The sequence below is a fragment of the Triticum aestivum genome, chromosome 5B, assembly GCF_018294505.1.
Source record: "Triticum aestivum cultivar Chinese Spring chromosome 5B, IWGSC CS RefSeq v2.1, whole genome shotgun sequence".
Taxonomy (NCBI): Eukaryota; Viridiplantae; Streptophyta; class Magnoliopsida; order Poales; family Poaceae; genus Triticum; species Triticum aestivum.
Window position 1 is genome coordinate 671,973,992 of NC_057807.1, and position 14,354 is coordinate 671,988,345.

The window sequence follows — 14,354 nt, forward strand, 5'->3', positions numbered from 1 at the left end:
TTGATCCACGTGATCGATTCCTTAGCCGTGTGCGGTGCCCCCTGCCACCATATTCCTCGATAATACTGTAGCGGAGTTTAGGCGAAGCCCTGCTGCTGTAGTTCATCAAGATCGTCACCACGCCGTCGTGCTGACGAAACTCTTCCCCGACACTTTGCTGGATCGGAGTCCGGGGATCGTCATCGAGCTGAACGTGTGCTCGAACTCGGAGGTGCCGTAGTTTCGGTGCTTGATCGGTTGGATCGTGAAGACGTACGACTACTTCCTCTACGTCGTGTCATCGCTTCCGCAGTCGGTCTGCGTTGGGTACGTAGACAACACTCTCCTCTCGTTGCTATGCATCACATGATCCTGTGTGCGCGTAGGAAAATTTTTGAAATTACTACGAAACCCAACACCTTTACCGCTGGCTGCGTGTATCTGGTCGTTGCCGTGGTACGTCTCACATAGGGCAAGTTGCTCGAGCTCATTAGTGACGTGATCTATAGCACCAGAATCAACATACCAGACACCATCCCCGCCTTGCTCGCGCATTGCTGCTGCAACTAGTTTGGAGTCAGGAACAAAATTTTCATCGTACCGATGCCAGCAATCGATGACCTCATGTCCAGCCTTCTTGCAGAGTTGACACCGAGGGCGAGGACGAGAGGGGGGGTTGCGGCGGCCAGTGTTGTTGTTGAAGCCGCCACCCCCGTGGTTGTTGCCGTAGCCGCCTCCAAAGCGAGCGCCGTCGCCCGAGGAGGTATCGCGACTGCGTCCGCCGCCACGGTTGGTGCCCTAGTGACCACGGCTACGACCACGTCCCCGGGAGGTGGAGTACGCAGAAGATTGCCGAAGATCGCCGCCGTGGAGAAGGGTGAGGCGGGCGTTGAAGCTGAGAAGCTGGCTATGCAGCTCTGGAACCGTGATGGGTTCCACTCGTGCCGCCAGCGCAGAGACGACTGGGTTATATTCCATGTCGAGGCCGGCAAGAATCTTGGAGACGATCTCTGGATCGGAGAGGGCCGAGGCGGTGCAGGCAACTTCATCTGTGAGGGTTTTGATCTTGCCGAGGTACTCTGCCATGGTCAAGTTACCTTTTTTAAGGTTGGTGAGCTCGATGCGGGTATTGATCGCCTGCGCCTGGCTCTGGGCGACGAACATGTCATTGATGGCGCGCCACACCTCGGCTGGCGTCTGGAGCGTGGCCACCTGGGACAGAATCTCGCGAGAAAGAGAACCCATCAAGAACCCTTGGAGTTGTTGTTGTTGAGCATACCAGAGGGTGCGGGCGAAGTTGACAACGTGCTCTTCTTTGCCCTCCTTGGTGATGGTGAGGGTGGCCGGCGGTGGCGGGCTGGTGGCATCGAGGTGGTGCTCCATCTGAGCACCCTTGATCTGAGGAAGCACGATGGCTTTCTAGAGGAGGAAGTTCCCCCTCGTCAGCTTTTCCTGTGGTGGCGATCCGAGGAAGGTATTGGTAGCTGTGGATGATGAGGCAAAGGTGGAGGCGGAGGAGGTGGTGGTGATTGTGCCCATGGTGCTGGGTGACATGGAGGCGGAGGTGGTGGACATGGCTCGGTCGCAAGCGGTAGCTAGATGCGATCTCTCTCGATCTGATGAGGAAGAGGCTCTGTTACCATGTAAAGTAGTTTGGGAAAGCGTAGAACCCTTTGTCTCGCGCCGCGGTATATATTGAGGCAATAGCCTTGGTTGACAAGTTACAGAGAAGAGATCGATCAGGGGGAGATCGACAGAAAAGAAAGATCGACCAGAGAGGGTCGTTACAAGGGATAGAGAGAAGAAGAGATAGATACAATTTAAACACCTCTCCTATCCCTATACAATAATTTTAACAACTCAAGCACCTTGTTTTGTGATCACAAAAATGAGAAGGTACTTGGTTTCAGCAATATAGATGTCACATTTGTTCAGTACCAATCCTCTTTCATTAATCAATTGTGTTGTGTCGGTTATACTCCATCCGTTTCATAATATAAGAGCGGTTTTGACACGAGGGAGTAATTGTTTTTCTTAGATGTGAATGTGAATATCTTTGTAGAAGAGGTTAAATTGTCTTGTGGGACATGTTGAAGGCGACGTTTATTATGTGTGAATTGTGATTGATTTTCCCGGCGAACAATCGAATCTAGCAAAGTCTCCGTGGCCACGAGCTGCGAGGAAGTTTTCACCACTACCAATCGTCTCCCAGTCCCAGCCGCAACCACTTCGCCGGCGATGGGATCCGCGGCGGCCGACGGCGAGAAGCCCTCGGGCCACCTCGCCCAGCCCCTCCTCGGCCAGCCTCAGCCCCAGCCCCAGCACCTGTACTACGCCTATCCCGCCGCCGCCTACGGCTACGCCCCGGGGCCTCCTCCGCCTCCGCCTCCCCCGTCGCTCGTCCTCCTCAACCCGCCCCCCATCTTCGTCCGCCTCCGCCGCCTCCGCCCGCGGCGCATCCCCTGCATCCGGCGCTTCTCCGCCCGCACGCTCCCGCTCCTCCTCGCCCTCGCGCTCCTCGCCGGCCTCGCTTTCCTCCTCTACCCGTCCGCCCCCGCCGCCCGCGTCGCCGACATCCGCCTCGACAGCTTCCGCGTCAACCCGCCGCCCTTCCCCGCGCTGGATTTCAACCTCGCGCTCAGCCTCCGCGTCCGCAATCCCGGGTTCCTCCTCCCTCTCCGCTATCGCGCCGTCTCTGCCGCCGTCTCGTACCGCGGCCGTCTGCTCGGCTCCGGCACCGCGCGCCCCGGATCCGGCGAGCTCGACGCGAGAGGGGTTACGTATGCCTCTTCTGAGGTGTGGGTGGACGCCGGCAGGGTGCTGGACGACGTGATCGAGCTTATCGGGGACATCGCCGCTGGGTCTGTGCCGCTGGAGATAGTGACCGAGGTGGTCGGCGCGGTCAGGCTGTTCCATTTCAACATCCCCGTTAAGGTAATTGACTGATTGGATGCCTTTGTGAATTTTTCTTTGGCCGAATGTCTTTGATTGATTGTTAGGAACTATTCTATGATGTTGGTTGCGCGGATTGGATATGTATTTGGTAAGCTGTATTAGGTTATAATGGGCTAGCTTACACTATTGCTGTTCTACTGAATTTTTAGCGACTGGGTCATGATTGATGAGATTGCCGAATTATTGGATGGCATTTGGTGTGATCATAGGAAGTTTTGGTGACCGAGTATTCGTTCTGGCTAAATGTCAATCTAAAAGGAGTTGTGAGGATTAGTGATATGAATTCTTTATTCCAGCATGGCAAGGTCAAGAACTAATTTGGTACTAGTTTATATTGTTTTGATCATTAGTTTTTGGTTATGTGCTTATGATTTCTTGGATGTCTATATTTATTTTGAAATATGGAATAGATCAGTAAGCTGGTTTGCAGCTGCTGATCTTCCATTTCCAGAGGGACCGCGGGGGGGGGGAGGGGATCAGGCCTAAGATGCGGACTTTTTTGTAATATTGTTGCAGTGCAGACTTTTATGTTAGTGAGGTATTGAACTCCAGGCCTCTTCATCACCCAGAAGTCTGCTGAACTGAAAATGACAAATATAAACTTCGACAGTTATCACTGATCAGTTATCTCACCATGGGGTGCCAGGGGTCTGAAAGTGTAGAGTTAGACTTAGCACGAAGTGTTTAGCCTAGAAAAATATTTCAGTTCCTACATGAATGCAACTTTGAACTAAATGGTTCCAAACTGGCTTATTCAAAACGAGAAACATCCATTACTTATAATCAGCAGAATCTTTTTTTTTCTTTGTTTAAGAGAACTAGATCAGGAAATAAGTAAAGCCCTTGAAAAGAGCACTAGGAAGGAGAACATATGACCTCTGTTAATTGTAAGCATGATGTCATGAAATTAACTACTCCCTCCGATCCAAATTAATTGTCGCACCTTTAGTTCAACTTTGTACTAAAGCTGCGACATTAATATGGATCGGTGGGAGTATAAAAAGTTAGTTATGCGATTTACTAGTACAAAGACAATATATTTGAAAAAGAATGGGTCAAAGATGGAAGTAATTGATGAGTGCATGAGTGATAGTACTTTCATATGCCTGCGAAGTGCGAACAGTAGAGAAGGGAAAATGAGAGTCTGCCAAAGGGTTGAGTTGTGTTACTAGGGGTGAACAGAAAGCTCCTGGTTCGAAGCTCGACTTGGAGGTTTAACAAGCCGAGTCTCCGCCCTCCGCCCAATCTCGGCGAGCCGCCTCAGTGAAGCTTGCAAGCCGGCTTGAGAGCTCGGTGCACAAGAAACATTGGCATGCTCTTTGCTATAGAACTTCTTTATTTCAGCACATTTGTGAGCATGACCACACAGTTGTGTTGTACGAATTTAGTGGTTTTGGTTGTAGTTAAGACTCTGATCATGTTCCCTTCTGTAGACTCTTATGAAAAAGTTGTTATGATAACCAATTTTGCAGACTGCCACATATATATAGACATACTTGCCTTAAGCTGAGACCAACACAAGTAGCAAAGCCAGCTCGTTGCTAATCCCCTACTGTACAATCTTTGCCAACAAGAACCTACGAGCAGCATCTGCATACAACCAGAAACTAACACTAGAATGCTAGAGGGCCTGCTGTGTTTATTTATTCAATCTCTTTGAGCCAGCTATATTTCTCAATGGATTAGAGAAGCAGGAATGAGAACCTGAACATTGGAGCCGTATTATGGCGCCAGATGAGATATCCAATTGTTAACGGGAACATTTTATTATTTTCAAATGCACATATTTTTCCCTGGAAGTAATATTTAATTCAGAATTAAATTTCTTGCTGTGACTCAGTGTCTGAGTGAGTTGTTGTTTGCTGTCTTCTTGTATTTGTGATATGTTTGCATCCTAGACTAACATGATTCGATTAATGAGATAGATGTTGAATTTTGGTATCGTGCTGCACACCGGATCAGCTTTTTGACAAAGAAAAAAAAATCTGTGAAACTCTAACAACTCGCTTTTTTCAGGGCCTGATGTCCTGCTCGGTGAATGTCAGCCCAGGCACCCAGAGTATCATAAGTCAGGATTGTTACTAATAAGATGGAGCTCTGGCTCTGTTGTTGTTGTTGTTGAGCTTTGGCGCTCTTGATGGAGTATGATGGAACAATTTGTGTGTAACAGCTATGATTGAGTTGCAGAGCTGGGTCTGTATAATGGGCAGAATACATATTTGTAAATAGTTTGGAATGTTTATTATTGGACCACCAAAGACCACCGGGTGTATATATTTAACTGCTTCATGGAAACATAACTTGTTATTCCAGCGTGCTGTGAAAATTGCCCTTGTCGGCGCAGCTATGATGCAACTCTTTTTTTTTAAATGTTTGTAGCATTCACATTTTCTTTTGTTGAAATAAACGAGATAGAGGGTGCAGATATTATGCAAGTTTTTTCTGGCCTTCGAATTTCTGAATAACAGTCGGCTTAGAGATGTACTCATAGGGTGCAACTCCTCTCCAAATTACGATGGTTGGGAGGAGCACGTGGGTAAAGTCAGTTATGACTTCGCAGGCCATCCACCACCTCACTTTGCTTTTGGTGCCCAAAGGTTTTTGGGGGCAAATGTAAGATAAGATGGGAGAAAGCTTGTACGCCCAAGGACATGGGCAGCCTAGGCATCCTTGACATGGATAAATTCGCACGTGCCTTACGGTTCAGATGGCCTTGGTTGGTTTGGAAGGATGCAAAAAGAGCTTGGGTTGATTTGGGGCACCCATGTGATGAAGAGGACATGGTGATATTTTATGAGTGCACTTCCATCACCGTTGGCAACCGACAAAGGGCCTCTTTCTGGCACTCCCCTTGGCTTGTGGGTCGCAAACCAGAAGACATCGCTCCCTCCATTTTTGCAATTTCCAACCACAAGAATGACACCATCCATAGGGCTTTGGATCTCAACAAGTGGATTGCCAACATCAAAACAAATTCTGGGCTCACAATTGAGCACATCCTTGAATACTATCAGGTTGGGGTTGGATTACGAGAGGTCTTCCTTGATGAGGGGGTGGATGATGAGATCGTTTGAAAGCTTTCGCCTTTCGGTGAATACACGACATCGTCGGCTTACAAAGCTCAACTCAACGACTCCACTGCATCCAAAATAAAGCCGGCCGTGTGGAACAATTGGGCGCCCCCAAGGCACAAATTATTTGCTTGGCTTATCATTCAAGACCGTGTTTGGATGGCGGATAGGCTTCAACGGAGAGGATGGCCAAATTACGGCCTATGCCAATTATGCAAGAGAGAGCCGGAGATGGCGGCGCACATCATCCTCTGGTGTCGATACACGTTACAAATTTGGACGGGGATCAAGCCTTGGATGGGTTTGACCGGTGTGGACATCACCGACTGGAGTAGCTTCGACAACGTCAATGATTGGTGGCACTACATGGTAGGCGTCAACGACAATGTGAGAAAGGGCCTCGCATCTCTCGTCATGTTGGTTTCGTGAGAGATTTGGAATGAGCGGAGTGCAAGAGTGTTTAGAAAGGTGTCCTCCATGCCAAATGTAATCACGTCTAGAATCAAGGCGGAGGTCGGACTTGGGGGTTTGGCAGGGGCCAAACATTTGAGTTATCTTATGCCGCGAGAGTAGGCTTATTGGTTTGGGGCCGTCTACGGGCGGTCGGTCATGTAATTCAAAACTCTTCTTAATTGATGAGACGAGGCAAATCTTTTGCCTCTCCAAATAAACTTAGTTGTAAATTAGTAGTATATGACATCCTCATTGCCACATGCATGTTTAAGTCAGAATGTCTTCCCCTGATTTTTACCATAGATTTCAGAGCTGTACCCAAATATATTTTTTGTGCATAACTCTTGTTACGTTGGTTATGAATTGTTGATATAGACATACATATGCGATGGCCTTACAAACCATAAAGCAGAAAGGAGGTAGCATCCGTCGATGGCACAACATCAACAATCACAGGAGTCCCCGAAAGGAACACCAACACTCTTTTACATGTACACTAGTGCCTTTATCGGAAAAACAAAATGTACACTAGTGTGTTCTCCCTCCGTTCGGAAATACATGACGTAGTTTTAGTTCAAACGTTGCAAAGGACAAGAAGTCGCGCACGGACAGGCAACTTACCACGGTTCCAAGTTTAGAGAATGAAGAAGACCACGGTTCCGAGTTTAGAGAATGAAGAAGAAGAAGGCGAGGGAGGCGACAGAGAAGGTGGAGAAAACGCCGGCGGCGACCTTGATGGAGGTGTTGATGCCTGTGATACCGACGATGTTGAAGGTAGCGGTGCGCAGTGTCTGGCCGAAGGCGACCTGCGTGCCGGAGGCGTCGAGCGCGTAGGCGCGCACCTAGTATTCCTTCCGTTTCGAATTACTTGTCTTAGATTTGTCTAGATACAGATGTATCTAGCACTAAAATGAGTCTAGATACGGATCCAAGATAAGTAATTCAGAACGGAGGGAGTAGGTGGCGGTGGGGATGTGGGCGGCGATGCGGTACTCAACCTTACCGACGCTGGGATAGGGCTGCTGGGTAACCTTGAACAGGCACGTCTTGTCCTTCTCGAGGTTGTCGGAGGTCTTGCGCCACTCACGCTCGTTCTGGCCCACCGGCGCGTAGCAGAGTCTGACCTCCACGTTTCTGTAGTCGGCGTCCACGCCGGCTGACCGAGTCGCGTTCAGGGCCCACGTCACCGTGATCACGTCCTTGCTGGCATGAAGAACTGGTCAAGGATGAACCAATTTAGTCGTTATTAGTATTAAAAAAGACCCTGATAAGTGATGCACGTGTGGTACGAACACATGACAATTACAAATGTTTTTATGAGAATTAGTGACGTTTCAGATGGCAAGTTTCAGTTTTTTCTTTTCGGATGGGAATTTTAGTTTTAAAAAGTGTCACTTATCATGTGCGAATACCCTGACGGCCCCCGTCTAGGGTTTGGAATACCTCCGGTGGCGACACCGTGAGGTTGATCCGGACTTCACCACCAATCCTGATCCTCCCCGGCTAGGTACTCGGGCTGATTAAGGGGATAGCCTCGCTATCTACCCGGCCTTGGTCCCTGGCTCGGGTTGCTAGGGTTTCGGTGGAGCGGAAGACGCATCTCGCTAGGGTTTTGGCCATGGCGGGATCGGGATCACAATCGTCGACGGGAAGTGCGGCCCCGGGAGGGAAACCGATCGGGGTGGAAGAGATGATCGGAAAGCTCAAACTGCAGGACCGGGAAGAGGATGATCTGATCTTTGAGGAGGAGTTCCCAGATGAGATCGAGGAAGCGGAGTTCATGGCGTTGGCGACGGTGCACAGGAACAAGCCATTCAGTAAGGGGTCGTTCTACGATACGATGAGGCTAGCCTGGAGCCTGGCGCAGGATCACGCTCAAACCCTTAGGTGAGAATCTATTCTCCCTGACGGTGAACTGTTTGGGAGATTGGAAGAGGGTAACAGAGGAGGGACCGTGGTTGTTCCGCGACCATGGAGTGCTAATCGAGAAGTATGATGGGTACACCAGATATGATGAGGTCGTGCTGGATAAACTGGCAGTTTGGATCCAAATTGTAGATCTTCCTCCGCTATACAGAAAAGAGAACATAGTCCGATCTTTGGCAAGGAAGGTAGGATCTGTGGAGAAAGTTATGCTAAACCCTAGGTGGGGAGAGGGAAGGATAGTAAGGATCAGAGTTAAGCTTGATATCCATGAACCACTAATGAGATACGTTTCGATTACAAAGGATGGTAAGAAGGTTTACTACTCTGTGTTATACGAGAAGATGCCAGTTTTTTGCTATGTGTGTGGGCATATGGGCCATACATACCTTGAGCATGGTAATGGGAAGCATGATCTACAGTCTATGGAGTGGGGGGAATTCATATTAGCGCCCCGCCCGGGAGAGAGGACGCAATCAGGGCAAAACCCGAGGGGAGGCAGAAAGATAGAAGCATGGCGGGGGGTCCGACGAAGCCTAATGGCCCGGAGGACGAGGATCTGAAGGACACGGCTTCTAGCCCTATCAAATCTCGCAGTGGGACGATGGTAGAATCTTTCTCCGGTCGCAAGAGGCTCACTTATGAGGAGGATAACACGAACCCAGCATCTCCTGCAGTGGCGATGCTAGGCCAAACCCAGGAGGGTCCACAAGCTATGTCGAAGGCTTTGGTGATTCATTCACAAGGCAAGCAGAGTACAGAGAAGGAAGATGAGGAGGATGACACCTCATCGCACGACTCAAAGAGATCAAAGAAAGATAACCAGGCTATGATGGATGCCAGCCACAATTTATCGGCGAGCTCTGAGAAAGGGCTCGACCGGTCGCAACAAAAATCCTTGTGTGGAACTGCCGTGGGATGCGAAAGCCTGCGGCAGTTCGGGCGCTCTTGGGGATCCAGGAGCGAGTAAAACCAGATGTGTTGTTCCTGTCTGAAACACACCTGGATTCGGCTAAGGCAGGGAAACTAAGAAGAAGGCTGGGGTTTGATGAGATGGAAATTTCGGAAAGTGATGGTAGGAGTGGAGGACTGCTCATGTTTTGGCAATCTAGTTTGGGTGTCTCTTCACGGACGGTCCATGAAAATTACATCGACATACGAATAAAGGAGGCGACACCGGCGGGATGGCGCTTCACAGGGTTCTATGGGGAGCCAAGCAGTGACCGTAAACACTTGTCATGGGAATACTTGCGTGGTCTACACACTCTGTCTGATAGGCCATGGTTAGTGGCAGGGGACTTTAATGAAATTTTGCATTCTCATGAGAAAGATGGGGGAGCGACACGCCCCCAACGTTGCATGCAGACCTTCAGTAGCGCTTTGAGCGACTGTGGGCTTGATGATCTGGGCTATACGGGTGACATCTTCACCTGGCGTAGAGGCAAAATTTGGGAGCGACTTGACAGAGCTGCCGCAAGTAGCTCCTGGGCTGATCTGTTCCCAGCCTATGGGGTTTCTAATGAACCCTTTAATAAATCAGACCACCGTCCGGTTCTGATTGATACTGATTATCAGGCCGGCCTCCAACCAAGGGGTCCTCCGGGGCCGAGAAAATTTGAAGCGAGGTGGCTTGCGGAGGAAGAGGTGGAGGTGATTGTTCAAACGGCCTGGGATAGAGCGAAAGCAAGGGGAAGCGAGCCTTACTCGCAAGTGACAGGGGAGATTCATGCAGCCCTGCACACATGGGATAAAGAGACTCTAAAAGGCCCGCGAACTCGGCTAAGGAAATTACAGATTGAGCTGAATGAGGTGCTTTCGGGACCGTTGTCAGATGAGGCAGTGGCTCGACAACACGAACTACATATACAGATTGAGAACCTTCTTGAACAAGAAGAGATATACTGGATGCAGAGAGGAAGAGCTGATTGGCTCTGCCGTGGCGACCAAAACACGGATTTCTTCCACCGTGCAGCCACGGGGAGACGCAAGAGGAATTTTATCAAAAAGTTGAAAGGAGACTCGGGGGACTGGATCGAGGATGAGGACCAACTCAAGGGGCATGTGGCGAACTATTTTGGTGGACTGTTTTCATCCGAAGTACATAACCCAAACCAAAGTGTACTGGACAAGGTCAAGCCTAGAGTTTCAGATGCCATGAATGAGGAACTGATGAAGCCCTATTCCAGGGAGGAGGTTAAAGGGGCGCTGTTCAACATCGGTGACCTCAAAGCTCCGGGGCCCGATGGGCTACATGCAGTTTTTTATAAGAGGTTTTGGCACATCATTGGTGAGGATTTAATCGATGAAGTTTTGTTGGCAGTAAATAACAGGAAAATACCAGAAGGATGGAACAATACTACAATAGTTCTTATACCAAAGGTGGAGAATCCAGAGGTGATCACCCAGTTCAGTCCGATAAGTTTATGTAACGTTGTTTACAAGGTGATATCAAAACTGCTTTCAAACAAGCTAAAAGTTTTGCTACCCGAGATTATTTCTCCAAATCAAAGCGCCTTTGTCCCCGGGCGTTTGATCACTGACAATTTTCTGGTGGCTTTTGAATCTTATCATGCCATAAAGAGGAAGAAAACGGGCAAGTTTGGAATCTGTGCGGTAAAACTTGATATGCACAAAGCCTATGATAGGATTGAGTGGGTTTTTCTGGAGAGAATCATGCTTCGGTTGGGCTTCACACCAGATTGGGTTGATCTCATTATGGAGTGTGTAAGGTCAGTGAAGTACCAAGTGCGTTTTAAGAATTCTCTCACAGATTTTTTTGTCCCTTCGCGAGGTCTTCGTCAAGGGGACCCGCTGTTACCTTACTTGTTCCTGATTTGTGCGGAGGCCTCTCAAGCTTGCTTACTTATGAGGAGGAGATCGGTGAGCTGGTAGGAGTGAGAGTTTGCACGGATGCACCGGCGGTCTCTCATCTCCTCTTCGCGGATGACTCCCTCATTCTGATGCGTGCTGATAATGGCAATGCGGTGAGCCTCCGCCGCGCCTTGGATGACTACTGTAATGCTTCGGGGCAACTGGTAAGCGAGGCCAAATCAAGCATCTTTTTCAGCCCGTGTACTACGGTAGATGTACAGGCGGAGGTGTGCTCTACCCTGAACATCATGGCAGAGGCGCTAACGGATAAATATTTGGGATTGCCCCCGATCGTTGGGGTTGAGAGATCGGATTGCTTTCAACACTTAGTGGACAGAATCCTGGATAGAATCAGAGGTTGGAAGGAGAAGATGCTCTCCTTTGGAGGTAAAGAAGTTTTGCTGAAGGCTATCATACAAGCCATTCCCTCATATGCTATGCTAGTATTTAAGCTCCCAAAACAGATTTGCAATGCGATAACGGCAGCTATGTCACAATACTGGTGGGGGGATGAGGAGGAAAAGAAGCACATGCATTGGTTCGCATGGTGGAAGATGTGCGTGCCAAAGAGCAATGAGGTATGGGATTCAGAGATGTGCACTGTTTTAACTTGGCCCTAGTAGCGAAACAGAGCTGGAGGCTACTAGCAGAGCCAGACTCTCTATGTGCCAGAGTTTTAAAAGCAAAATACTTTCCAGATGGAGATCTGCTAAATTGCCCTCTCAAGAAGGGGAGTTCCTATACCTGGCAGAGCCTATGGACTGGTCTTCAAACTTTCGAAAAAGGCTACATCTAGAGAGTGGGTGATGGCACACAAATAAGTATATGGGATGATCCTTGGGTTACTAGCAGCCTGAGCAGAAAGGTTATGACACCTCGAGGTAATATCATCCTAACCAAAGTTTCTGAGCTAATAGACATGGAGAATCGGTGCTGGGATGAAAACCTTATTAGACATATTTTTTGGCCCATTGATGCAAATCGTATTCTGAATATACCTCTTGCAACGGGGATGATGGAGGATTTCGTTTCGTGGCACTATAATAAAACCGGGATTTTTTCAGTCAAGACGGCTTACCATATGGAGTGGGATCACCAACACGGACGAAAGTTGAGGCAAACAAACTCAATATTGTCTTCAAGTACTAGTCTAGTTTGGCGCATTCTTTGGAAGCTTCGAGTACCGGCGAAAATCAAAGTGCACATGTGGCGAGCGCTGTATGGTGCAATCCCTTGCTGGGGTGTTCTGGCAAATCGCCATACGATCACAGTATCGGATTGCCCGTTATGTGGGACAGATTGTGAGAGTATTCGACATGCCTTCTTTCGTTGTCAAAGGGTGCAGGAGATTTGGGCAAAGCTTGGTATGAGCTCTACTATCAACGAGCTGTGTGAATCTGAGCTGGAAGGAGCGTCGGTTCTAGGTGACTTGCTTTTGACGCCAAATGATATAGTCCCGATGCTACCGTACGTATCCAGGAACGAGCTCCTAGCGGTGGCCGTATGGTATATCTGGTGGGAACGCCGGAGAGTTACTCACGGGGAGGCCATTCAGGAGCCGGCTCGATCGGCTCAGGCTATTGCAACTTTGACCAAGAATTTCATGAGAGCAAAGAAGCAACGAGGAGGGCGAATCCAGAAGCAAGGATGGAAAAACCAGCTGAGGGATTTGTCAGCCTAAATGTGGACGCCTCCTTTGATGCGGATAGTGGCACTGGTGGTACGGGTGCAATCATTTGCGACTACATGGGAGGTTTTATTGCAGCTTCAGCGTCACACATTCCATTCGTCGAGGATGCAGCAACGACGGAGGCGAGAGGCCTCAAGGACGGGCTAATCCTCGCAAACAATATTGGATGCAATAAGGTGGAGATACGTGCTGACTGTATGGAGGTGATCGAAATCATGCAACATGGAGGGAATTCCCTGGGTCCAGCGGCAGCCATCTATGAGGAATGTACCTTCTTATGTCGCAATTTTATTTCTGTTTCTTTCTGTCATAGTCCTAGGGAGGCCAATATGGCGGCGGATCTACTGGCTACAAAGTCGGAGCACTCGAGAACTATTGTTTGGCAGAACGAGGCTTCGGACTTTTTGCTTGATGTACTTTCAAATGATGTAGCCTTTTCCCACATGAAATATAAACCGCCATGATGGCTTTTCCTAAAAAAAGTGTCACTTATCATTTAGGTTAAAAAAATGTGCTTGTTTCCGCTCTATGTATTGTAATACTATACAATCCATGACGTGTAGGAAACAGGGTTTTGGTTACAGCTCGAGAAATTCGGTTACCGGACAATAACCGCAGATCTCAGTGCCCCATGAGAAACAAGCAAAATATCTTGAATTGTTTAATTAGATGAATTTTGCCTGAATTTTTTAATGATTTTTATCCTAATTCAAAATCAATTCAAATTTTTCATTGGTTAACCGCTCAGTATTTGTCGGTTACCGTGGTAACCGAAAATCTCGATGCCCCACGAGATTTTCTTTTACAGTTTTGCTAAAGCACATCCTATGTCATTGATCTTACGTTGAGATTCGTGTGGATATTTTTTTTTCTCTTTATGCTTGATTCACTCATTTAGATGTGCAATAGTTAGAGCACATCTAGATGTATCCTAGACACACTTTCTTTTTTCTGGGTCAAAAATCGTGGCAGGACTTAGTAGGAGGTATATGTGGCGCCAGCAAGAATAAATACATATACGAGATCTTTCAAAAAACAAAATGCATATACGATGGTCTTACCTTGGCCGGGACTGGGGGATGCGGTGACGTCGAGGGTCACAGGCAGCTTGGAGAGGTACGCCACGGCGCCCGCCGACGCGCAGCAGTCGGCGGCGAGGACCACCACCAGCAACGCCATGACCAGCTCTGACCGTGCCATCGCCGATTCGCCGTGGAGACTGGGCTCGAACTCGCAGCTGGTCGGTCAGAGAAGATGGATGGGACTGGGAGAGATGGAGGAGTACGGATGGGTTTATAATGTGAGTATATGTACGTATTTCGAGAGCGTTGACCATGAGCTGAAGCTGCCATCCTTCTCCGGGTCGAGGAGCCGGGGCAAAGGCGTCCTGAGTGGCAGCCGACTACCAGGGA

General features: G+C 48.8%; 2 protein-coding genes across 2 annotated transcripts; one reads left to right on the forward strand and one right to left on the reverse strand.

Moving 5' to 3' along the window:
* Window positions 1-2,111: 2,111 nt before the first annotated feature.
* On the forward strand, window positions 2,112-5,246 carry LOC123114083 (uncharacterized). Its single transcript, XM_044535448.1, has 2 exons — window positions 2,112-2,913; window positions 4,951-5,246. The coding sequence occupies exons 1-2, from the start codon at window positions 2,218-2,220 to the stop codon at window positions 5,017-5,019; spliced, it is 765 nt and encodes a 254-aa protein (XP_044391383.1). The 5' UTR covers window positions 2,112-2,217; the 3' UTR covers window positions 5,020-5,246.
* Window positions 5,247-7,123: 1,877 nt separating this feature from the next.
* LOC123114085 (high-affinity nitrate transporter-activating protein 2.1) lies at window positions 7,124-14,142 on the reverse strand. The gene is made up of 3 exons (XM_044535450.1): window positions 14,004-14,142; window positions 7,413-7,674; window positions 7,124-7,301 (listed from the first exon to the last, which is right to left on the reverse strand). The coding sequence occupies exons 1-3, from the start codon at window positions 14,140-14,142 to the stop codon at window positions 7,124-7,126; spliced, it is 579 nt and encodes a 192-aa protein (XP_044391385.1).
* Between the last annotated feature and the right edge of the window lie 212 nt (window positions 14,143-14,354).